The following is a 25,347-nucleotide window of genomic DNA, read 5'->3' on the forward strand; positions in this document are numbered from 1 at the left end:
GAAATACATCACAAGTAAAGAGAAAAAAAATCGAATAAAGACAGGAGATTATGTTTTTGATTTTTATGATATTTTGGGTTCACTAGGAGGAGAGAAGAAATCAATTAGATTTTAAAATCAATTTGGGGTATTTTTGTGAAGATTTGTTGTTTAAGTTGTATATTATATTATTGATAGATGTTTTAAAATCCAACATTCCTAGGAATAGAGATTTTTGGGTGGTTGGATTATGAGTTTAATCAAATGTTATTGCTATTTGATTAATTATTCATAGCTAAGAAAGGTGGTTGATTGACGTAAGAAGCTAAATATTTATAAAATAGTCTATTTTGGGTGAATTTGCAAACCCTTAGAAGTTTAGTATATTTGTATAGAGATATTGCAATAAATATACAAAATAGCATTAAATCTCAAGAACTAGGTTGTTTGTTCTTGTTCTGGTATGTATTAAATACTCTTTAAAAGAAAACGGTGTTTTGTGTAAATAATAGATACAATATGTTGAGAATATAGAAAAATATAAACCTTTTACGATGGTTTATGAGGTATTTTACCTATAAACCTTGTCATTTTGCTTGAATGAAATGATTATTGAGTTATTACACCCTTGTAACAATAATGAAAAATAAGCATCTCTTATACATGCATTAATAAAGTAGAAATGTGGTAGGTCATGCGATACTCTTGTACATTTAAAGGTGTAAGTGGAGTAAATGCTTGCTGAGTAAGTCCCTTATATTGTATGTAATAAGTCAAACAAATATATATACCAAACTCCCCAATGATAGAATGCATAAAGTCCCTTGACACTTTAGATCTAGGCTAAAAAGTCTAAATTTAGTTAAAAATCTAAGGGGACAAGTGTTAAGCTCATGCCACATGCCTAAGCCCGAATAATGTCTGAGACTAGGCCCAGGTCATGAACCAAGGTCTAAGGGTATCAAGATATGAATCTAGTGTTGGGCTCAAGCCGCAAACTTGAGTCTAAGGGGTAACAAGCTAGGTGGCCTGGTGCTAGACTCAGATGCAAGGCCTGGGCCCAAAAATATTCTAGGTCATTAACCTAGCTCAAACTTGTTCTTGAATCCTTATTGAGCTTGGATTGTCATGAAAATAGGCTCAGGCTAACAAAAAATAATTAAAAAATATTGATAAATCTTGATCTATTAGTAACCCCCAAGTCTTTACAGTAAAAAAAATCATGGAGACTTAAAGATTTACCTTTTTTTTTTTACAAGATCGTTGATTTTTCCTTCTATAAAAAGAAGGGTGTACATCCCGGGGCATGTCATTTGAAATTTCATGTATAGAGGTATGCACCATGATTAAAAAAATATTTTTTTTCAAATAAAAAAAATACTCAAAGAAAAACTTTATGGCAGTTAGTTCAAATTCAATGATCTAATAAAGGTGGCTACATATGTTGTTGATCAAGTGAAAAAGAAAGGAGGCCTTCTACTGCATAAAGTTTTCCTCTTCTTCCATTCCACACTAAAACTTTTTATCTCTAAACTTCTCTCTGACCGTATTAGTTAAGAATTTCTAACAATAAGTTTTGGGTGAAGTGTGTTTTTGGTAGAGAGTAATTATGTGGAGCATGTGGCCTTTTGCGTGAAGTTAAATGTGGATAGGATGACTTAAGGTAATCCTTTATCCTTTATCATTTACTTAGTTGCAAACTATGGACCTGATGGGTGGTAAACAAGCTACTTTTATGAGTGATTTTATATTTAGAGTAGGGTCATTAAAACCTGAGGGTTTTAATATAGGGTTTAGGTTTGTCAAATTTGGACCTAATATAGAGGGATTGATGCCCATCTGCTCACATCTGGGATGAGTTTTTTTCCCAAGTACATCGGAAGCACCCCCATTGATCATTAGAGAAGCTCTCCTAATGATACGATGAACAACACATGTCTATAAAGTAAGTGTCTAAGGTTAATAGCCAACTATGGAAGATATATGTAGTCATTCTCCCTTATGAGTTTGAAAGGATAAGTAAACAATTTAAAGGAGCTTATAGAGGGAATACTTAAATCATAGCCCCACTTTGTATGTTTGAGTTAGGGCACATTTTCCCTTTGTATGGATTTGTGGGTGATGTTTTCTTTCATTATCGCATATACCCTTGCCAACTACATTCGAACGAGTGGATCTTACTTACAACCTTTGATGAATACTTTAGGCTTATAGGGTTGGTGCCTACCATAGCAATGTTTAGGCACTACTATACTTTAAATGATTGTTCTAATGGTGGTTATGATATTTGTTAGTTCTTTACCTTTTCCATCCAACCAAAAGGGCACATAAAAGATGTAATGTAAGGTAAGATTATCCATATGAAGAAGTGGTGACGGAAATGGTTAGTCATCAAGTATAATAGAGAAGTTCCCTAAGTGGGAGCACATAAGTTGTGGGGATGTTCCTTTTTCTAATGGATTCCTAATCAAATATAAATGTGAGGCAAAGTCTGGATGACCTTGAGAAGAGTGTCTGTCATGGCTTGTCACAAACCATTACTCACTTTTGTCATAACCCAATTTTCAACCCCTCATTTTTTTTATGTATTTTGAAAAAATTAGAAAAATTAAAAAATATGTTTTTCAGTAAATCTAGTTAATTTTAATCAATTCTTTATTTTTATTTAATTCTTTATATGTCAAAAAATCATAAGAAAAAAACAAATAAAAATATAAAAAAATAAAATTAGGGTTGAAATTGGACCAATAATTAAGCGCGAAAGTGAAGAATGGAAATTTTTAGGTCACAATTAATGTATAAATTTTTAGGTCACCATTGAAGAGGAAATTGAGAAAATGGCTTAATTTGGTTAAAATTGAAAGAATATAAAAGTTTAAAGATGGTTTTAAAATAAATGGCTTAATTTGGTTAAAATTGAAAGAATATAAAAGTTTAAAGATGGTTTTAAAATAAATAGCTAAGTTAAAAGTCAATTAAAAGCCTAATTGAAAAAGTAATTTGAAATTTGGAGTCAATTTGGTTTAAAAACTAAGATTCGAAGAACTAAGAATGAATTTACAATAAATGGTTAAATTTAAAGGTATAAATTGATTCAATAAGGGGTATAACCTGGTCTCATAACCCCGGAGTTACCCTGGTCTCATTACCCGAGTCACGGGTTTTGCAGGTTAACCCAGGTAAATTTAGATTGCTTTATTGTGTTTTTTTTATATTGATTTATTTTTCTAATTTTATCCTTCTATATTAGATTGATTGTGAATTAGGCTTCATGATTTGTTTTGATTTACTTTTTATAGAGTTATTTCAGTTTCTTGACCTAGTCGCGAGTTTGGCAGGTTAACCTGAGTTGACTCATGTTATTTTTTGCTTTGTTTTCTACGAGTTATCTCAGTATCATGACTCAGATTATGAGTTTAGCGAGTTAACCTAGGTTGAATATAGTCATTTTATTTGTGTCTTTTTTTAATAGATTTTTTTTAATTTCATCATTTAACATTGAGTTGATTGAGAATTAAGCTTCATAATTTATTTCGATTTACTTTCTATAGGATTATTCTAATACCATGACTTGGATTGTAGATTTGGTAGTTTTACCTGGGTTATTTTTTTTATTTTTATTTTAATTTCATCATTTAATATTAGATTGATTGGAATTCAATTTCATAATTTGTTTTTATATACTTTATATTGGGTTAATATGGTCTCATGATCTAAGACATGAATTTGACTGGTTAACCCGGATTGATTCAAGTCGATCCAATATGTTGTCGTCTCTATATATATAAAAATAAGAATGCCGCCTTGAATTTTTTTATCAAATTATATTTTTACCTGTCATACAACAAGTTATTTTTGAATTTATTAAGTTCTAAATCATATCAAGTTAATCCCCATATAAATTTATTTTTTTATTCTTATAAGAAAAACATTAATAATGTCTAAATTACTATTTTTATATTTTAAAAAATTAATCCAACCCAACTATTCTAAAACTCGTTAAAAAAACATAGAATCCACAACAATGTTTGCGGTATTGAGTGATCTGGAGTTTAACATACAAGTCCAAACACCCAATACCTGTCATGTCATATAATTTCACGAACATGTTGATAGTTGTAAACTCATTCAAGTGCTTAAAATTGATTCCGTTAAGTGTTGTTTGTTTCGTGTTGGATTCTTGCTTCGATAACCGATCTCTCTTTTCGTTTCACGTGAGCTCTTCACCGAGTGATTATTATTGCAATAGGAACCTCAACAAGTGAACTGTTTGATCATATTCAATATAATTATTAATAATAATTCGGCGCTAGTTATGATTGGGTTAGGGGCTGGAGTGGGCACAAGAGCCCACGAATCCGACCAATCGGTGCAACCTGTATATTGTTCGCTTTTCATTAATATTATATTATAGCTTAAAAAGAGTGGGTTTTTTATTATTATTATTATTATAGAGGCAAGTACTGTTTACAAACATATAAATCATTATGGATGCCATTGTGTATTTGTTAGAAATTTATTTTGATCGTAAAAGTTTTTTTCCAGTGATTTTATTCTAATTGAAGATTAACTAATTGTGATTTTTTAGGAAAATATGAGGTTGAAAGAAGAGGACTGGAATAAAAAAAGCATCAAATATGAGTGGTCGTACCATAAGTTTTAGCAACAAATATACTTTGGTATTCGAAATTTAAAAATAACACAAATTGTATAATTTTAATACCTCAATATTTTTCAAGTTCAATTTTGGTAAAAAAATTTATTTTTGTTATTTTTCAGTTCCTAACTAGAAAAAGGAGAAAGATAAAGACCACTAGATTCTAGTGATAGAGAGAGAAAAATGACATTGACATCAATTTAGATCACTAAAACTGTTGATATTTATATCAAATGGTTTCATCTGATGAAGGGAATTCATATTAAGTGTTTGTTTGCCTTGAAAGTCCTTGAAAAAACAAATCTAAACTCGGTTTGATTTTTTTTATTTCGAGTTGATTATGGTTTTTGGGGTTTTTTTTTTGTTTTTTGAGGTCATAGATAGGTTTATTACGATTTTTAAGGTGTTTTCGATAAAAAATAAGCAAAATTTTTTGGGTAAAACAATATATCAGGTGACGTGCTGTTTAATTGTTTTTCGAAAAAAATTGAGACGGATGACATGTTGCCCACCCCAAATGCAAAAAAAAAAAAAAAACATAAGGGCTCAGTCGCCTTGAAGAAAAAGGCTAGGCATGCTGGCCTTTTTTATTTTTTTTCAATTAATTTTTTTTTATATATATATTTTAATTTTTTTACTTTATTTGAATTTAGATTAATATCCATTTTTTCTTTTTTATTTAGTTTAAGGAGCCTTTTTTAAATGATAATTATTTTTTTGTTATGCATTTAATTTTTGAAAAGATTTTTTTATTCATCTATAAATTTTTTTTATCTTTTGTGTAGATAAACTTTGTTTTGGAGAGGAGAAAAAAATTATTTGAAGATAATATTTTTTTCTCTTTTATTTTATTCAATCAATTAATATGTGTTTATTTATATTGTCATTTGATCGAATAAAAAAATTATTTTAATAAACAAATATGAGTCACCAAGAGTCAACTCCTATGTGGGATGATTTTAAACCAAAGCAAGGAGTCGAGTCAAAAGTTTTCAAAGTTGATTTATTAGGCTGAGTTTAATAACAATACTAAATAATTTTTTTTTCTTTTAAAAAATATCATCTTTCATTTTTTTTCTTTCAATTAAGTCGTTTTTGTCCTTTATTTATTTATTTTATCTTTCAATATTTGGTTGATTTTAAATTAGTATTCATAATTTATTTTGATTTGCTTTCTATGATATTATAGCAATTTAGAACAAACATCCCGAAACCAAAAATAAAATCAACAAACAAAAAATATCTAAAAAAATAAATCCAAACTATGTTAAACAACCAAACCTCGTGGCTCGGATCATGCTAATGAAGATAACCCAAAAAAGCCAAAACATGAAAAACAATGAGGATTAATTTTAAAGAGGACAAAATTTTGAAGTACAAGACCATAAAAATATTAAATGAAGAGAACAACATCGTAAAAAGACCCGAGTTAACTCGTGTTAACCCTTCGAACCCATGACTCGGGTCACGAGATTAAGATAATCTAATAGAAAAGAAAGCAAAGAAAATCACAAATTTCATTTAAAAAAAATACTAATGTCAAATAATGAAATTGAAAAAGAAAATAAATCCAAAAAAACATTAAAAAAATAAAAAATGATATTTTTTTCAATATTGAGATAGTGATGTATTAGATTGATCTAGATCAATTTGTTAAACCTGTGATCCGTGTTGTGGACTCCATTAAGTTCAATACTCTTATTTTTAAAACCTAATTATACAATAAAAATATATGTAGAATAATTAAAAATTTGAACATATCTTTAATTATAATTTGGTTGCACATATAGATTATGTATATTTTTATAACTGTTTTTTTTTTCAGAAAAATAAAAAATAAATCTTGATTTGCAACTCAAATATTAATTTTAAAAATGTGAAAATTATATTAAAAGAAGTTCATGGCGTTACTTACACTATTAAATTAAAAAATAAATCCTGATTAGCAACTTAAATATTAATTTTAAAAATGTGCAAATTATATTAAAAAATTCGGGCGTTACTCTCACTATCAAATTAGATTCAGATGATTTTTTTTTAAATTAGCATATTTTTTTAAATGACAAAATAACATAGCTTAAAAAAATCATGGAAATAGTGTAATTTGATAAGAAAATAAAAAGGAAAAAAATATATTAAAAACCATGTCAATAAGAAAAAAGACTGTAATGCAAAACTCTTTGTACTCAAAACACGTAATAAAAAGCAGCATAAAAGAAGAAGTTAATTTCAATGCGAAACACCAAAGTCAAGTCTGGCTAGCTAGCTGACCAACATAAACAAGGAAACCAAGATTACAATAATAATAATAATAAAAATCTATTAATTAATTTGCAATTTTCCTGTATCAACTTGAACTCAATCTAACAAAGTAAAAAAGGAAAAAATCTCTCTTTCCTCACTCAATCTCGCCTTATCCTGCGCACCAGCCGGCTTCCACCTCTCAGATCCTCCTGCTCTCCTACACACTCTCTCTGTACTCACCGATCAAGCATAGTAATCGTCAGTTATTTGTACGGATCCATCTGCTCAGCCTTTTTTATTTTTCATTTCTTTTTCATCATGCTTAATTACTAGAGTTTGCATGCGATTAATCTGCCGGTCATTTTCTGTTTGTAAATCGAAACCTTGAATTCAAGAATGTCTTGAATATTCTTCTAATCTTATTTTTTTTGGTACTATGTAGTAAATATTAGTATTTGATGTAACGATTTTTATGCACTTTTGGAGTACAGTCAGTTACCTCTGTTTCATATGCCAGTTTCAATTACGAATATTATTCTGAGGTATTTTTTGTTGTTGAAAAGTTGGAGAAACTGGGAATTGTGGAATTCCAGTAATTTCATGGTATACCCACTTGCTTTTAATTTAATTTTTAATTTTTAAATCCAAATTGATCTCCTTTGTAGAGAATACTTGATCATTTTTTGTGGAGTGTGGATGACAATCTTATGCGCTTGTGTTAATTCGTTCCCATGGTATCTAAAATGTGTTTTAATTTGAATTAACTCATTTCTCATGACATGGTTTAAATACAAGTGGAATCTTATTGTTTTGAGCATATTATTTGTGTGATGATAACCATGTACACGTTAGCTCTTCTGATCTATTTACTGTTCCATTTTTATTTGTTTCTGTGTATTTTTTGATGATCGTTGGTGTCGCAGAGTGGGATTTATAACGGTTTTGAATCATGAGCTGCTTCGGTTGTTGTGAAGAAGATGACGTCCAGAAAGCTGCTGACAATGGAGGTCCATATGCAGTTAGAAGCTCAGCAGGTAATATCTGCTTGCCAAGAAGTTAGAAGTGTTGTAGCAAGAGTAATTTATTTCAATTTAATGGATACCTTTATCAATTTGAATTTGCTGAATGAACTTTAAAAGATTTTTATGGTGTAAAACACTCTGTATGGTTTCAATTAATAAATGTGCATTTTGTTCCTTTTTTATAAATTGTTTTGGTGAGAAGTTTACTCTTTCATTTTTGAATTCAGGTATCATTATTGATTCTATTTACTGATTTGAATTTGACCAAGCAGGCCATGTCGGAAATTATCATGCATCAGAAACAGCTCCCAGGGGACCTCAGGCTGTTAAAATCCAGCCTATTGAAGTCCCTGCAATATCAGTGGATGAACTAAAGGAAGTAACAGTTAACTTTGGGACAGATTCTTTGATAGGAGAAGGATCATATGGAAGAGTATATTATGGTGTTCTTAAAAGCGAGCAGGCTGCAGCAATAAAAAAATTAGATGCCAGCAAACAACCTGATGATGAATTCTTAGCCCAGGTTTCTTTGAAATCCCAAATTGTTGCATCTTCCATTTCAATTATAACTTTGGAGTTACATATCAAATGTTTGTATGACTTCAACAGGTCTCCATGGTTTCAAGGTTGAAGCATGAAAATTTCGTACAATTGCTTGGGTATTGTGTAGATGGAGGTTCCCGCGTACTCGCATATGAATTTGCTTCTAACGGATCTCTTCATGATATTCTTCATGGTATTTTTTATCAAGCCTTTCAGTGTCAATTCTTCTGATATGAAAGTTTAATAGTTCATTTCATTTGTGCAAATACTTCAACTTTTTTCTGATACTGACCTGTTTTATATGCTTAGAGCTGGAGGATTTTTTAATCCCTTTAGAATCCATAATTGATCATGGTTCTCATTCTTTTTGAGTGCTGTTCTATGTAATCAGGAAAAGAGCTACCATTTATCATTGCAAAATCATATGACATGGCATCTTTATTTGATATGGATGGACTCTTTAGCCATGTGAACTTGTTTTCATTTGATTTTGCACGCCTAAAAAATCTTTGGGTGGTAGACACATATTGCATTGCAAATGTTCCTGGTTTCAAAACCTAGCAATAAAAACCTTGGCTATTAAAAAAAGGGTCCGGTGGAAATCCATCAGCATTTGCTTGCTTGAAATTTTAATAGATGTCAAAACACCAACATTAAATGATTTTTAACGAAAGTATTTCTACCTTGGAGTTGAGTGTTTACAATGCTTTTATAAGATTTCAAATACTCACATGTATTCTTTGGCTCTTACATTGAAATTGGTTATTATTTGCTATGCTTTTATAAAAGTGCAAACACTCACATTTATTCTTTGGCTCTAACAACAAAATACTGGCTCATATTACTTGCATGATTAATGTTCTAGTTGTCAACGTTAATCAGGGAGGAAAGGTGTTAAAGGAGCACAACCTGGTCCTGTCCTTACATGGCCACAGCGTGTAAAAATTGCTGTTGGCGCTGCAAAAGGGCTTGAATACTTGCATGAGAAGGCTGATCCTCGCATCATTCATCGTGACATTAAGTCCAGCAATGTGCTTATTTTCGATGATGATGTTGCAAAAATTGCCGACTTTGATTTGTCAAATCAAGCTCCTGATATGGCAGCACGTCTTCATTCCACTCGAGTTCTGGGAACATTTGGTTATCATGCTCCCGAGTAAGCTAGTGGTTGATTATTTATGGTTATGTTATTTTTGCATCTTTGTTTTACCATGTCAAAAGCTGTTTTGGTATTCTAATATGTGGTTATGAGGAACCTAAAGGACCAAGCTGCTTATTAGATACCTATCTAAGATTTTTACTTGATGATTTAGTTTCCCTTTTGGAACTTAAAATTGAGTAATGCTCCATTGCTTGCTAGAAAAAGAAAAAAAAACATGTATGTTTCTGATAACTGTTCTTAGTTGAAAGCTTGTAAATTGTAGTTACAATTTGATTTCCTCGTGTCCTTCCCTGCTATCAACTTAAACATTAGTTTATTTGCTAAGATAACCCGCTTTCAAAATCTTGATGTGAGAGTGCAAGGCTTGATTGCTGTGCATTGACCATCTTTGTGGTTGGCAGATATGCAATGACTGGACAATTGAATGCAAAGAGTGATGTGTACAGTTTTGGTGTTGTCCTGCTTGAGCTTCTGACTGGGAGGAAACCTGTTGATCACACTTTACCACGTGGACAGCAGAGTCTAGTGACATGGGTACCAATCACTATTTGTTGTCTCTTGGCTAGCACTTATTCTCTACTTTCAAGCTTTTGAAACCTGTATGTTTCTTCTTCTCTTCATCCTGGCTGACTACTGAGTTTTTTCACGTGTCAGGCTACACCAAAACTCAGTGAGGACAAGGTTAAGCAGTGTGTTGATGCAAGATTACAAGGAGAGTGCCCGCTCAAGGCAGTTGCAAAGGTATTTACTTCACCCTTCTAAAATTACTTTGTGAATCAAATAAAAGGACACTTCTATAATTTAAAAATCAGCTCGTCAATTTGTTCAATTGTCTCCAAAACTGCCATGAGAAACTAATTTGCATCCTATTCAAATGGGGCTTTGCATTGCTACGTGATTCATGTGGCCTTCATGAGGTGGAAATCTTCACGGCATATATAAGGTGCTGGACTCAGGTATCTACAAGTGCTACCTTTAAACTCTCTGTGTCTTCATTACAGATGGCTGCTGTTGCTGCCTTGTGTGTGCAATACGAAGCTGATTTCCGGCCAAACATGAGTATTGTGGTTAAAGCCCTCCAGCCCCTGCTAAATGCCCGGCCAGGACCTGCTGGAGAATCAGTAGGCATGTAATTCTTTCTCCACACCCTCAGTGTATGATAGTGCATGTAAAAGCGCGCATCCATATGCAAGCGTAATATATCAAGGTTTTGTTACTTGCGCATGTAGCAAAACATTTGGACACCTTTCCCTGTGCTCCCATTATTTGACATGCATTTGATTTTATTTTTTTCATGTGTGAAGCTGCCCATCTTGTCATATGATTTTACCTCCTCTCTTTTTTTTTGTTGGCTTTCCCAGTTAGTCATATTATATCCTCTCTTACTCTTAAAGTTGTTACATGTTTACTAGTTCCTTTTTTTTATACCATCTCTCAGATGTGAAGTAAGAGGATATTCTTATCCAGCTTGTAAATGAGATTGTTTACGTGAAAATATGCCTCGGCAGAAGTCAAAACAATTGAAGTTATTTGGGCTAGGTTTAATTTGTATTTAGACTCCATACGGGCTGAGTTGTCTGAGCCTTGATGTTTCTGGGTTTTCATCATATGGGCGTCTCCTTTTCTTACTCACCTTTTCCCCTTCTATTTTATGACGGGTCTATCTGTCGAAAGAAATGGTTGAGGATAGGCTCGGAAATAAGCAGAAAGTGGGTGTATAAACTGGGTACCCATAATTTAGTCTCAGCAGAGACCACGGGCATCGCTGCTTCAGGAAATACAGCTACTGCTGTACCTCCTCTCAAGCAAAAATGGGATTTACCATGAAAAAACAAGAGAATTATTTGCCACAGAAACTTTGGAGTTCAAAAAGGTAGTTTTACCGAAAATATCCCAATGAAAGTGGAGGGTAAAGAATAGTGCCACACTAGCTTTGGTGCTTCAGTTTAGCAGTGGGGTTGGATATAATTTTAAATGTATAAAATGATGTTCGGGTACTGAAATCCGGTAAAAAAAATTAAAAAACTGGTTATGACAAACTTGTAACCGATTGAGTTAATTTGATATATCTTATTATGTTAAATTTGTGATCAAGATCATGTAATTGAAATTACTCTCGATAAAAAAAATAAAGAGAATTATAAATTTTTTTTTAAAACAATCATATTAATTTTTCAAACCCATGATCTGAATGATGACTTGGAGCATTTAATATGAATAAACTATAAAGTTTAATTCTTAATCATGGAAAGATAAAATTGAAAAAAAAAATTTAATTATACAAAAAGATTTTTAAAAAATAATAATTAAAAGAACGAGGATTAAAATTAAAATACAAATTAAATTTTATATTTAATTGAAATGTAAAATTAAAAAAAAAATCAATTTAGTAAAATGACAAAAACAAATAAAAATAAAGATCAAAATTGACATAAAAATAAAAGCAATATTGTAATTAAATGGTGAAATTGAAAAGAATAATAACTTCTACAAAATAGTCAAGAAAAAAAAACAAAATTCAAAAAAATAAGGATCAAATTAGAAAACAAAATACTATCAATTTGAATCGAAAAATAAAATTAAAAACAATAAAACTTTTACAAAAAGGCTAGGTCAACAAATTAGAAATCCAAAAAATAAGGACCAAATCAGAAAATATAATATTTAGTAAATTATGATTTAAGGATGAAATTAAAAACAAATTAAACTTTTACAAGACCAAAAATGATAAATCAAAAGAACAAGAATTGAAGTTGAAATACTAACAACCAAGAGGCTAGGCTGTAATTTTTAAGGGAGGAGAAAGAGAAAAGGGGGAAAAAAGACCTACTGGCTAAACGCGCCGCACCAACAAGAACAAAACACAATGGAAGGATATTTTTGGACGCTTGGAGGTGCCACACCCGTCCCTGGATGTGCCACACGCAAGCTGTTTTTTTTTTTGTTTTTTTTTAGCTAAATACTAAAGTATTTCTAAGCTGACTTTCTAATTAAAAAAAAAACCATTATGAAAAATAAAAAAAACTCCCCTTAACCTCATGCTTAATTTGTGTTTGATTTTAATGCTATTCTCATCGTTTTACCATGTATTTTAATTGTTTATTATTTTTTATATTTAATCAAATATCAAATTGTCCCTCGAGTTAAATTATAATAACAAAAAAACTATTGTGAAAATAAAAAATACCCCTTGATGCCATGTTTAATGTTTTTTTTTGCTTCAAAGAATATTTTAATAATTTTATTATTCAATTAAGATGACAAAATATTTATATGTTATTTTTTTTGTATGTATTTTAAGGCTAAAGAAATAGCTATAGATAAATTGTTTTCAGAGAAAAAAGGAGTGTGTGATGGTTAATGAGAGAGGAGGATTGCTTTTGTCGAGGGAAATAAGAAAAGGCTAGATTTTATTTCATAACATCTTAAGTTACAACAATTTAAAATCATGATATTTTATAAAGTATTAATTTTTTTGAGATTGTGCTATTTCTGCTAGTTTTTTTATGTGAATAATATTTTTTTTTTGAAATGAAAGGTTATCAACATCCACATGCAAAATTAATTGTGGAACTCCTCCATCAATTACTCTAGAGGGAAAAAATGCACAATAAAGTATTTTTGGTGATTCATGATTATTATATGCTATTTTGGGTCACTTTTTCATGTTCTATTACATGCTTTATTTTACTAGTTTAACAAACCTTATAATTTATTTAGACAAGAATTTTAGGATGTATCCATTAACAGAAATTTTTTTTTTCTTTTTTAGTATTTGTTTTCCTTTTCATTTACCCTTTTTCTAATGAAAATTAAAAAAAAATTGTTCATTTGTTAAAACAAAAATAATTGTTTTCACCAAAAAATAAGAAATACATTAAGATTACAACTATTTTTCATAAAAAAATCAAAACTATAATTTATAATAGTCATCTTAATATTTTTGTATTGTAGAATATTAATTTTATTTCATTCAAGTTAAAAATTAAGATGAAAAATATATTGTTAACTAAAAAAGAAATATTTATATTATGTTTATAATAAACATTAATTATGAAAATATATAAAAATCAATTTTAAAATTTTACATTGCTAAATTGTATATAAAAGAAAAAAAAAGACTATTGCTCATGTTTTTTCTTCATTTAAAAAACATGAAAAATAAAAAAACTATGAAGAGCTTCTAAAATATGTTTTCCATACTCGGAATAAATTTGAAAAAGTGTAAAACTAGTTTTTTTTTTTTATTTTTCTGGATAGAAAAATATTGCTTTTGAACAGTAATTTAAGTTTTCTTTTTGACTAGTTTTTCAAGAAAATTAGAGCTTGACTCCATTTTTGAGTAGCTCCTTAGCCCTTGACTTTGCCAACATTCTCCCAAATGTCTTTAATTTTGTCTCTCTTACGATTTCGTTTTATTATAAAATTGAGTATATAAATAGATTTACCATAGCTTAGCAGAAAACAATGTCTTGTACATCAACATGTATTTGAAGGAACTTCGTCACATTTATATCGAAATTAACGCTTGAGTATCTTTGTAATAGAGACTATTCGAACAAGGCTTGCTGATCTTGGTGAGCACTGAGTCGGTTCATCTTGAACAGTACTTCGTAAATATACACTTCAGCGAGCACGTCGCTGAAAACGGTCTTTTTACCTGGAATTATTTGTAATCATAAATCATAATCCTATGGAGCATTGGGAATCCGTGTTCAAGGATACTTTTTATTGTTCCTTTATCCGAGTTGAGCTTCGTTTCGGTTTCTCCTCCTTTAATTTGTGTTACTGGTCAAATGATCAATGATACACTACTTCCTGGAATTCTAGACTTGGCCATGCATGGGACCTCGCTCTGCTTTTTGTGAGCCCTGAGAAGCAAAACAATCAAAGATTGATGTGACCACATACTCCAGACATAAAGCTTCTGGCTAGAAAATTGGCAATCCTTTGGGTTGACACTGGTAATCACGAGGTGGCATTTAACCTCCCCAGTCCAGCTGTTCCCTGAGTAAAAAAAAAGGGATCTGAATCAGAGCACGATTACTTCTTCCACCATGTGCTCTTGGCACTCCAGTCTTCACAACTCGAGCATAGGTAGCTAAACAAGACAGATCATGTTTGATAGAGGAATAATTAAAAAGAGAAGGAAAGAAAACGAACTTGCAAGTAAGTTTAAAAGCAAAGTTACCTGAAGCTGAACCTTCTCCTTTTGCACCTGCGGTAGCCATAAAATGAAACTCTTAATAACAACTCAGTCTCATTGGTTGTCAGCTGTTTAGCTAATCAACCGCTTCATAATCTTCGGAACAAGGCTATTAAAGCATGAATTGTGGTTTGCAAACTCATCCGAAGGGCATGGTCCAATAAGACACTCCGACTGAATGATCCCCAACAAAAAAACTCAAGGGCATTCATTTGATTTTTAAAGCAAATGGAATTTCATTTCCAATGTTTGGGTAAATGTTTTTTCAGGAACTAGACCCCCAACCATCAATATGAATCTGTAGTTTTAATACGAGAGGCATTCACTCATATTACTAAAATAAACAAAAGAATAAGAGTTAAAAAAATACGTGCATGTCAAATGAGAATAGGCAGAAGTGCATCATAGACAAGTGGACCTATACTGTCAACAACATCAAAATACCAAATTCAGAACATACTTACCAAGCAAATAAGAGTTAAAAAAACAAATCAAACAAACCAATTTGATTGAACGATGGAGACAATAAAAACAGGTTAGATAGGTGGATCAGCTATTGTGAGGAAGAAATAAAAGATAGAAATCAGCATAGGGGAAGACAACCTGGAAATGAGACCGCATCAATTAGGACTCTATGAAGACCTTAACAATCACACAACACATAACAAAATACAATATGACAAAACTTTGGTCTATGATGATACCGATTCACTTTGTTATCAAACTATTAAATGTGTATCTCACAGCTTACTCCAGGTTTGATGAGCCACATACATATTAACTAATCTGTCAAATCATCATCAAGAAAATCAAGACCGTCATCTTCTGTGGTAACTCCTCCGGCAGTAGGAATAACATCCAAAGGCTCAAGTACCCCCCCTGCCAATGTCACCATATCTGCAGGTCTCTTTTCTTGATGGTCATTCTCATCCATTACGTCTCCATCAAATTGTTCCATCTCATTATAAAGGATCTCCTAAAACAGGATGAGAGGTCTCAGGAAGTTCTCAAGCACTCCGTGAAGAATCAAGGCAGTGTGCAAAATAAAAGGAAAAAAAAGAATTTTTGGAGAAAAAGTAGATATAATTCGAGGTACCTCGTCTTCTTGCATGGGTTGTTTGTCTGACTCCACAAGCCAGTCATCCAGTATGTTTTCTGTAATTAAATTGTCAAATGAGATCACATCACCAGGCTTTCTTCCTTGTTGTCGTTCTCTTAGTCGCAAATTGTAATGGACATAGGTAAGCTCATTCCATCTCTTCCTAGACACACTACTATGCCTTTTACTGTGAACTTGATCATATATACTCCACGTGTGTTCACATACAAGAGATGAGCATGTCTGGCTTAGCATGCGAATGGCAATTCGTTGAAGCTCCAAGCAATTTATCCCATGTTGCTGCCACCATGCAGCTAATAAGAAATTGACAAGTGTACGCGTTTAGATCACTCCTTGATTTTGTATAATAATACAAGAGAAATCACACTAGAGAATTCAATTTATGCTTAATTAAGATGCATGGCATCTCAGCCAACATTACCTGGATTGAGCTCCATTCTAGTACTTATAGCCAAATCAGTTCCAAAATCCGCTTTGGCAGACACAAAATCAGGTATCTGCTTGGGTCACACAACAGAAGATCAACAAAATTAAGAATACATAATAAAACTAAAATTGATGAAAATGAAAAAAACAGATTTGGCTGCATTTTGTGGCATCATTTAATGCAGCACAAATTAACGGAAGCCCAACCTTCAGACGCCAAGTAACTAAACAAATATAGCTCTAACATTAGTCCAGTCCTAAAAAATGATACAACAACAACCAAAAAGAAAAAAAGAAAAGGCACATTACCTGCATGGATGCAGAAACTCTTTTCCCGGTGTCAGCTTCTAATCGAACAATGCATTCATTTAGACCACGAATAACCTCAGGATTCTATAACAAATAAATGAAATAAGGACAAGACGGAATGGCAATAAGCTTAAAACTAAAAGGGATGTAGTTAACATAGCTCATACCAATAGGAAATCAGGACGATAGCGGTAAGATGGATTAAGAAAGTAAGCAGCCACATAAAGAGGGTGGTGAAACAAGGAGCTCCATTGGTTTTCTATCACACTCCAGAAAGGTCCATATTTTCGTGCATCATCCCCATGAATAGCTTTAATTGCATGTTTAGCTCTACACATGTCATTATATATATGTGCTATTGATTGGGTTTCATCACTATCTATCTTCTGAAGAACAAGTGCAACTGGTTCTAAAGATTTTATCACATACTGTATCTTCTTCCAGAATGTGGAATTTAAGACAATTTTTTCGACTTCTCTACCATCATCTGATTTGGTAAATCGAGAGGATATCCATTTATTTGATTGGAACATTCTCTTAAGACCCACCCTTTGGTCCAAAATACTTTGTAAAGTGAAGAATGTAGTGCCATATTTAGTAACAGCTGGCCTGAGAAGTTCCTGTCCCTTTGTGAACTCTTTCTTCATATAATTCAACAACCAAGTATTGTTGTAAATGAACCTTGTAACTCTTTTAGCTTTATCTACGCACTCTCCTACCCATTTTATATTCAAAAAATCCTCTACCATTTGATCAATGCAATGGATAGCACATGGTGTCCAAAATAAATTTCTCCTTTTCTCTTCTAGCATCTTCCCAGCGGCCTTAAAACTGGCAGTGTTCTTAGTGATTACCTGTGATGGAAGCAAGAAGAAAACAGCTAATTAGGCATCCATTTATGAGTACATTTGAAACAGTGCAACAAGAGAAATATTAGAAAGAGATGTTTAACTACCTGAACAACATTTTCCTCACCAATCTCTTCCACCACCTTGTCCAACAACTTGAAAAGGCTGGCGGCATCTTCTATTATATCAGTGGCATCAACAGAAGAAACAAAATATACACCTCGGGGACAACAGACCAAAAGGTTTATTGATGTCCTACCCTGGAGATCATTCCAACTATCAGCCACAATAGAACAACCAGTAATCATCCAAGATGCCTTAAATTCTTCTTGATACTCTTTAATGGTAGTGATCTCATCCTGAAGAAATCGACCAGATATCAGTCGGCTGGAAGGACCTTGCAGACCTGGCCCATACTGGCCAACCAACTCCAGCATTTTGTGGAAATATGGGGAATTTGCTGCATTTGAAGGCAATCCTGCATGATAAAAGAATTTGCAGATAGCAGAGATCACTTCCTTTCGAGCTTTCTTCTCAAAACCCATCTTTGCTTTTGTTTGCCTGTAGTGTGATGATGTTTGGCTTTTAAGAGACTTCAAAAACACTGAATCCAATCTTGATCTTTTCATTGGTGGTTCAGCACCATTGCTGCTGCTACCAGGGGACCTCCCCTTGATGTTATTTCTGATGTCATTGTCAGAAAATTTATCATCAATGACCAGCAAATCTTTACTTGAATATTGCAACAACCCTCCCTCATGTTCCTCCTCTTCCTCCTCATTGTCTGAGTTGGTATAGAAAGTGGATATGTCTTTAGATTCAAGTTTCCGATTCCTTCTTCCAGTACGGTGCCATTTCATGTTCTCCTTGATTCTAAGGTACACTTCCTCAGGTGCCTTGTCACAGTAGGCAACTTCCCCAGGGATCCTAGCCAGATGTTGTTTAAATCGGTTTATGCCTCCACTAATAATTTTTTCACAGTAGTTGCACTTCACCCTTTTCTTCTTTTCATCTTGAGCAACACAGTGTTCCCAGCCCGGGTCCACATATCCTAAGGATCGAAGAGAAGCAAACCTTATAACCAAGTTCTTGTCACCCACCACCCTTTTGCCTTTTTGTTTGTAACTACAAGAAGCTTCTTCCATGTCATCATATTCATTAGAGTGGAAAGCTAAAGATGCCTGTTCATATTCAGTTTGCCTTCGTTTTCGACCTGAACGGCATCCTTCCAGGTTTTTTCTCATATTGAAGCATACTTCCTCAGGAACCTTAACACAGTGAGTAACTTCACCAGAAATTCTAGCTAAATGTTGCTTCAACCTGAATATTCCACCGCTGACTATTTTCCCACAGTAGTTGCATTTGACCTTCTTCTTTCTTTCATCTTGAGCAATGCCATGCTCCCATCCAGGATCAATATATCCTGAGGACCGAAGTGGAGCCATTTCTTCAAACATTTGGCAATCAGCACTGCAGCAGCAGCTTATATCCTTGACTGTTATATTCAAAGAAGCATTAAAATAAACAAACAGCTATAAGAAATGAAACATTTATTACCAGCAATTTTAAATTGTTGAGCAACTGATAATTTACTTGGAGGGGGGGGGGGGGGGAAGCACCAGAGAAAGGAGCATTCCCAACTCAGAAACAATAATATTGCAACAAAAGAGATATACACTATAATAAAATCATCTCCTGATATGCTCATGGGATTGGTACTTCTAGTTTACTGGCAAATGTTGAAAAAGGATGTGCAAATCTGTAAAACCCTCCATATTATCACTGGTCTTTTTGTAACATTAAAAAAGATGAAGAAAAAAAGATCCGGCTAAGATAAAATGAGCATGGCTGAACAAATTATTATCCCAGAGACAAGCTAGGTTAACCAAATGGGTGATGAATCTGGTGGTGGAACACAAATTAGGGACTTCAACTTGACATGAATTTCAGTCTTAAAACAAACTAAAACAAAATCTTTAACACCAACAACGAATATTTCACATATTCTGCCAGATTTGTATAGAATTCCATGTGAAAGATAAAGTCTTTCCAATGACAGTACTTCAGCAGAGAAAATATGACACTTGCTAAAATACCAACACCGGCCACATCTACAGAATAAAAAAAATAAATCAAAAGAAGATAGAATAGGCAATTCTGACTTCTGAGTTTCATGAATAGCATGCAGCAAGGAAATAGGAAAGAAATTCAGTAATAGAATATATTACCTTGTTATTACCCTGTAAATCCTTTCTCCAGAGTCTCCTGCTGCATCTACGTCAAAACCTAGTTGACTTGTGTTTCTTCCTCAAAAGTCAAAACCATAAAATGGCTCTTTCAGATAACCCTGTGCTAGTTACCAAAAATACAGTAACCAGTGAGTTGAGAACCCAAAGAGCAAGCAATGAACATTAAAACAAAAAAAAGTCAAACAGCCAATTTACTACAACAAGGTGGTCTCAGCAGGCAGACAGAAAAACACAGCATGAAATGACACATAGTATTTCTCGAAGTTTCTATTCAAAGTCAATCAATATCTCAAATATCAAATACAGATAAGCAAAAATCATGAGAATAATAATGCAGGTACATCCACTTCCACTAAATTTTCTAGTCCATTTTTCAGAGCTTGCAAACCATGATTTATGTTTTTCGATATATCTCATAATACAAAAGGATACAAGAATTACCAGTCTGCAAGTAAGTGTACTTCTGAAATCTGCAGGAAATGCAAAAAAAAAAGAAAAAAAATAAGAAGCAGTCAGAACCAAGAAGAGAATTAAGAACAAGGATTACCTGGCACGATATGCACATGCACAGAAACTAAAGACTTGATGACATTATTTTACAAAAAGAAAAATAAAAAAAGGAAGGTATATGAATTCTTAATTACCAACTTGAACTTTGACTCGGCACCGGGCTTTTCATAAAGAGGAAAGAGGTCAGGATGAGATTCCCATACTTTCTTTCTGTATGCAGCTTTAACCTAACACATAAGAAGAGCACACACACAAAAATAAAATGTTAATTTGACAACAAGAAGCGATGAATGAAGAAAACAAAGCGAAATGGCCCAAAGAGCTTAGCTTAAAAACCAGCAATCGAACATCAAAGAAAGTTCAATTGTTGATTATGTATTCAAACCCTAGAATTAGCAATTTTCTTAATTAATTAGTAGAGCTCATAAGAAAATATAGCAGCTTATGGATTCGGAAGAGAAACAATTAAGGGATTGGGTGCGGTGTTAAAATAAGAAATTGAAGGGGAGAGAGAGAGATTTGACCTGAGAGAGAGTGGGGCGGGAATTGGGGGGGAAGCCTACCAAGACCCTCTCCTCATCGCCCTGCATTTCTTTCTGTAATAATCTCCTTTTTGGGGGGCTGTTGTTGGTCTTTGCTGCTTCTTTTCTTTCTTATTTAATAAAAGGGTTTATCTCTCTCCTTTTCTCAAATAAATTAATAAACAAAAACAAATTAATTTCTTTTTATTTTATATCTAGGAATTTAGTTTTCTTTAGATAATTTGTAGCCGTATTTCTTTTTTGCTGTCATGCAAGTGGCAAAATTATGTACAGGCTACCTCTGCAGGACAGGTGTTTGGTTCTTAATTGAGGATGAAAATATAGAGGGCATGGGAGTTGTCTATTAGGATGCGCGGTGACATGACCACGAAGCATGTGTGTGTTTGACCTTTTTTGTTGGACTTTTCTCTCTTCTGACGTCATGTTTTGAATGAAAATTTAATACCGAGGCCCAGGACCAGGACCAGGACCAGGACCAGGCCCAGGCCCAGGACCAGTATCAGTTCATTGTTTCTAATCCGAACGAACGGGTTGGTCATGGGCTCTCACAAGCCTGTCTTGCTTACCAAAGGAATGGAGGTTACGTTTAGCGAAGGAGACGGTGTGTTGTGAGACAAAAAAATATTCAAGTGCAGTTTGGTGTTTGTTTATGCAAGCACGGCAGCGGGCGCCGAGGGTGCTGTGGAACATCTTATTCTTTGCGGCTTAGGAAGGCGTAGGAAGCCGAGACAGAGCGCGTCACTCACCTCATTTCACCTCCTGCTTCCAGAGAAAGACTCGCGAATCACTACTAGTACAAAATGAGAAGAATTCATGGAGGAGGAGGGGTAGGGTTTAAGTGGAGCTTCAATTTGTTAAAGCAGAAGCTTATCCAATCGGGGCGAAACACAAATCATTGGAATCGAACATCCTTTCTCCAGTCCCCAATTCCCAAACATTTTTCTCGCTATTACTCCACTGGTCCGTCCTTTTCTTTCTTTCTCTTTCCTTTTTCTTTTTAAAATCTGAAAGAAAGATTATGATTTTTTTTCTTTTTATTTTTCCTTTGGGCATCAAAGCAGAATCGCAACTGCAGTTGTCCCCGAACCTAATTAGAATAATGGAACAAAGACTATCCGCTATTGAACACAGGAGTGCTTGTCTTGAGAATTTCATGAACCAGGTCATTTAATTTATGCTTCTTTTCTTTTCTTTTCTTTTTTAAAAAAGAACACTGCATTTATTGTTGTCAAATGATGTCTTTGTATTTTGATTGACGACAGCCAGAAGCCTCACCTACAGAATTTTCGAGGGCAAATAAAGAGCTTCGGAAACTCAGGGGTTCAATGGAACTTATAACCTACCTCAGGACCAAACAGAAGGTACTGTTTACACAATCTCTCGGCTATCATGGAGAATGCTCTTATAGGAACAGGAAATATAATTTTATGTATTCTTGTCTTATCGTTTTTGCTTTTCAGCAATAACTAGAGGAACCAAACATATCATCCTCTAATCTTGTGTTTAAAGTAATATCGTTTTAGTTGCTTAGGGTGCTTCAAGTTTCAACCATTAGAGTCCAAAGTCCCGAAAAAAGGCATGCTTTTGCAATTTTTCTCAAATAAGTTAGTACGCAACCAAAACTAGTCACCAAAAGATGCCGGTCATTTCAAGTAAGTTTATGTCTCACTAAACATCAGGAGAAGAGAAAACAATGGGTATGCTAATCAGTAAGATTAACAAAGTAGCAATCAATACAAGAACACCCATTTGGAAATCTGCCTTGTTTTTTTTAATTGGATATGGGCCTCGCTTGCTTCAAACATTTTGTACTGGTTACTTTGGGGGACAAGACATTGTATGTATGAGGTTTGCTTTTTTAACTTTCTAGGAGATTGATGGTTTGAGATCACTGATGACTGAATGCCCAGAAGATAAAGACATGCTTGATATGGCAAACGAGGAATTGAGCCAGGCCATGGAAGAAGAGAAAAGACTGCAGAATTTGCTGCTGAAGTCATTGCTTCCCAGGGATGATGCTGATGAGAGGGACTGCATTTTGGAGGTGAGAGCAGGTAACAATACATCTATAGATAGCATTAGAAGTTATATTTCACTTACACCTATGGTTTTGGTGTCAGAACCATTAAGCAGTTTTTCTGCATTTCTCCATCTATTCTATTTATACTCTTGAATCTGACAAGTTTTAATCAGGATCTGGAGGGGAAGAGGCTTCTTTATTTGCGATGGATATATTCAAAATGTAAGATGTTGGAACATGTTAGTATTGTAACTATTTATGATTCCCAAGTCCTCTTTTGAGAACAGAGACCTTGTTTAAATTATAACAGGTATGAGAGATTCTCTCAGAATAACGGTTGGAAATTTGAAGTGGTATATATAACAGAATCTGATTTGAAAGGATATAAGGTATGCTTCCTTCCTTTGTTGAACGATCTGTGTGTGTGTTGTATCCATTCCAGCTCATTTTTTTTCTGCAGAGGATTTCAGTTTTGAATATCACATTTTAAGGGGAGTTCATCTTGTGGCTGTCTGACAGATATCACTTCTGCTTCTGCTTGGCAGGAAGCTAGTGCAGCAATCTCAGGAGCTGATGTCTTTGGGAAACTCAAATTTGAGAGTGGAATTCACAGAGTTCAGGTCTCATTACTACTGTCCAATAAACTATGCATGGCTTGTAACATAAGTGACAGATAGTTTGCTTTTGGCAGCGTGTTCCAGTGACAGAGAAGTTGGGTCGTGTTCACACTAGTGCTGTGTCTGTTGCTATCCTTCCTCAAGCTGATGAGGTGCTAAATCTGTAAATGATATCCTGCAATATGTTATTTGGAAGATTTTGAAAATTTATCACTTGAGGCTGGTTTGTTAGCATCTAAGCATTTATAAGGAAGAGCAATGTGGTCATCATAATGGCCACAATTACTGCCTATTCATGGTCTTTGGTCATTATTGTATTTGGAAGTATACATCTCGTTTTTGCCCTCTCATTGATCTTTTTTTATTTTTCAGTTCCAATATGATTGGATTTTGGACTTCTTTTGATTTATTGTTTTTGGGGCTTCTGCAGGTGGACCTTCATTTGAGGAATGAAGATTTGAGAATTGACACGTATAGATCTGGTGGTTCTGGCGGTCAGCATGCAAATACCACCAATAGTGCTGTTAGAATAACTCATCTTCCAACCGGGATAACGGTTTCCATACAAGATGAACGATCCCAGCATATGGTAAAGGATTTTCATTGATTACTACTGTTTTGGTTTCTGAGTGTTTCGGATCTTTGGGTTGCAACTGGCCTCCTCATTACATTTATTTGAGACAATCTTTACTTAAGCTTGCAGATGTATTGCATACTCGTTTCCTAATTTAACAGTAGATTCTTCAGGCCACCAATGGTAATTTGATTAAATGGAGGAGTGGAGGATCTGGTTATTGAACCACAAATAGCATACAAATGGATGCTTTGAGCATCCAATCATTAAAAGTTACCTTGGATCTGGCACTCGACCAGCGTTCTCAAACACACTCCATTGTCAATTTCTGCCTTTTAATTTTTGCTTTTCAGGATCAATTGGAAGGATGAATTATGGGTTGTAACTATTTCAAACCACTCACTAAGTTGCTAATGTATCAGTGCTTTTAATAATGGCTCGTTCTGTTTCTGCTATTTTTCCAAGCAATGAAGCAACAAGCATATGATTTTAACTGTCAAAGGTTCACTTATTATATTGCTGCTTTCTGGCTCTTCATAGAATAAATCAAAAGCCCTCAAAGTGCTATGTGCAAAGCTGTATGAAATGGAAAGGTCAAGACTTCATATGAGTAGATCAAGACTTCGATCAGAGCAGGTTTAGAACAACTATGAGATACTTGTTTGCTAGGTTTGTCTTTTTTCTCAAGTGATTTGGAAATCTTATGCATTGTTGAACAGATTGGTAGTGGAGACAGATCTGAACGCATCAGAACATACAACTTTCCTCAAGGACGTGTCACTGATCATCGTGTTGGCATCACTCATCATTCAATAAATGATGTGATGCAGGGCGAGAGTCTGGATGTCTTCATTGATGCTCTTCTTCTACAGCAGGAAATGGATGCAATTGCATCATTTGGTTCTATTGAGTGAAGTTGGCCAAACCCTGGACGCTGGACCTCCTTTTGTTGGTGTTATTTCGTGGGGAGTGTTCGCCGAATTGGTGCTGAGCCCCTAATTGGTTGCGGTAGACTCGTTATTTATCCCATATTTCAGTGCCGAGCCCCTAACTGGTGTATTTTATTTTTTCATAATAAATTTATGATTTTTTAGATAAGTGAGAGATGAAGTCATTATTTTATGTTGCTCGAAACTGATTGTATCTTTCAGCGCTTACATCGTGCATTGCACTATCACGTCATGTATCTCGATTTTTTTTCACTTCTGAATCTGAACTATGAACAGTAAATCCTTGCTGGCATTCTTGTGGACCTTGTCCTACCTTGTGTTGCTCTTAATTCCCCCCTTCGTAGTTTGGCAAACCATCTGGAAATTCTT

General features: G+C 33.7%; 3 protein-coding genes and 1 long non-coding RNA gene across 7 annotated transcripts; 2 read left to right on the forward strand and 2 right to left on the reverse strand.

Moving 5' to 3' along the window:
- Nucleotides 1-6,947: 6,947 nt before the first annotated feature.
- Nucleotides 6,948-10,902, forward strand: LOC133683148 (pto-interacting protein 1-like). The gene is made up of 8 exons (XM_062106680.1): nucleotides 6,948-7,149; nucleotides 7,804-7,914; nucleotides 8,175-8,425; nucleotides 8,512-8,638; nucleotides 9,328-9,601; nucleotides 10,009-10,141; nucleotides 10,262-10,348; nucleotides 10,609-10,902. Exons 2-8 carry the CDS (start codon nucleotides 7,830-7,832, stop codon nucleotides 10,738-10,740), a joined length of 1,089 nt encoding a protein of 362 aa, XP_061962664.1. The 5' UTR covers nucleotides 6,948-7,149; nucleotides 7,804-7,829; the 3' UTR covers nucleotides 10,741-10,902.
- Nucleotides 10,903-14,038: 3,136 nt separating this feature from the next.
- LOC133683127 (uncharacterized) lies at nucleotides 14,039-19,009 on the reverse strand. Of its 2 annotated transcripts, none has more exons than XM_062106656.1 (8): nucleotides 17,624-19,009; nucleotides 16,836-17,522; nucleotides 16,669-16,752; nucleotides 16,355-16,430; nucleotides 15,910-16,226; nucleotides 15,588-15,789; nucleotides 14,799-14,825; nucleotides 14,039-14,614 (listed from the first exon to the last, which is right to left on the reverse strand). In XM_062106656.1, exons 1-6 carry the CDS (start codon nucleotides 18,971-18,973, stop codon nucleotides 15,595-15,597), a joined length of 2,709 nt encoding a protein of 902 aa, XP_061962640.1. In that variant the 5' UTR covers nucleotides 18,974-19,009; the 3' UTR covers nucleotides 14,039-14,614; nucleotides 14,799-14,825; nucleotides 15,588-15,594. The 2 variants fall into 2 exon arrangements, with proteins under 2 accessions (XP_061962640.1, XP_061962641.1); XM_062106657.1 differs by having other exon boundaries at nucleotides 14,039-14,708.
- Nucleotides 19,010-19,834: 825 nt separating this feature from the next.
- Nucleotides 19,835-20,793, reverse strand: LOC133683128 (uncharacterized). Of its 2 annotated transcripts, none has more exons than XR_009836754.1 (3): nucleotides 20,410-20,793; nucleotides 20,207-20,235; nucleotides 19,835-19,863 (listed from the first exon to the last, which is right to left on the reverse strand). It is a non-coding gene; the product is annotated as an uncharacterized LOC133683128 (long non-coding RNA). The 2 variants fall into 2 exon arrangements; XR_009836755.1 differs by having other exon boundaries at nucleotides 19,841-19,868.
- Nucleotides 20,794-21,369: 576 nt separating this feature from the next.
- LOC133681595 (peptide chain release factor 1, mitochondrial) lies at nucleotides 21,370-25,270 on the forward strand. 2 transcript variants are annotated; one of them, XM_062104680.1, is made up of 11 exons: nucleotides 21,370-21,777; nucleotides 21,876-21,979; nucleotides 22,080-22,178; nucleotides 22,688-22,871; nucleotides 23,011-23,059; nucleotides 23,148-23,226; nucleotides 23,383-23,457; nucleotides 23,529-23,606; nucleotides 23,885-24,043; nucleotides 24,569-24,664; nucleotides 24,748-25,270. In XM_062104680.1, the coding sequence occupies exons 1-11, from the start codon at nucleotides 21,618-21,620 to the stop codon at nucleotides 24,940-24,942; spliced, it is 1,278 nt and encodes a 425-aa protein (XP_061960664.1). In that variant the 5' UTR covers nucleotides 21,370-21,617; the 3' UTR covers nucleotides 24,943-25,270. The 2 variants fall into 2 exon arrangements, with proteins under 2 accessions (XP_061960664.1, XP_061960665.1); XM_062104681.1 differs by having other exon boundaries at nucleotides 21,371-21,777; nucleotides 21,879-21,979.
- Nucleotides 25,271-25,347: the final 77 nt, after the last annotated feature.

This window comes from Populus nigra, chromosome 2 (genome assembly GCF_951802175.1).
Source record: "Populus nigra chromosome 2, ddPopNigr1.1, whole genome shotgun sequence".
NCBI lineage: Eukaryota > Viridiplantae > Streptophyta > Magnoliopsida > Malpighiales > Salicaceae > Populus > Populus nigra.

Bases quoted from the DNA above. Each gene is read 5' to 3' on its own strand.
- LOC133681595 (XM_062104680.1), top strand. From the start codon at position 21,618: ATGAGAAGAATTCATGGAGGAGGAGGGGTAGGGTTTAAGTGGAGCTTC. The intron at 22,179-22,687 runs GTACTGTTTACA...TTAACTTTCTAG, and splicing joins ACCTCAGGACCAAACAGAAG to GAGATTGATGGTTTGAGATC. The intron at 23,607-23,884 runs GTGCTAAATCTG...GGGCTTCTGCAG, and splicing joins TCCTTCCTCAAGCTGATGAG to GTGGACCTTCATTTGAGGAA.
- LOC133683127 (XM_062106656.1), bottom strand. From the start codon at position 18,973: ATGTTTGAAGAAATGGCTCCACTTCGGTCCTCAGGATATATTGATCCT. The intron at 16,227-16,354 runs GTAATGTTGGCT...ATTTCTTATTAG, and splicing joins TAGAATGGAGCTCAATCCAG to CTGCATGGTGGCAGCAACAT. The intron at 15,790-15,909 runs GTACCTCGAATT...ATCCTGTTTTAG, and splicing joins AACCCATGCAAGAAGACGAG to GAGATCCTTTATAATGAGAT.
- LOC133683148 (XM_062106680.1), top strand. From the start codon at position 7,830: ATGAGCTGCTTCGGTTGTTGTGAAGAAGATGACGTCCAGAAAGCTGCT. The intron at 9,602-10,008 runs GTAAGCTAGTGG...TGTGGTTGGCAG, and splicing joins TTTGGTTATCATGCTCCCGA to ATATGCAATGACTGGACAAT. The intron at 10,349-10,608 runs GTATTTACTTCA...TCTTCATTACAG, and splicing joins CGCTCAAGGCAGTTGCAAAG to ATGGCTGCTGTTGCTGCCTT.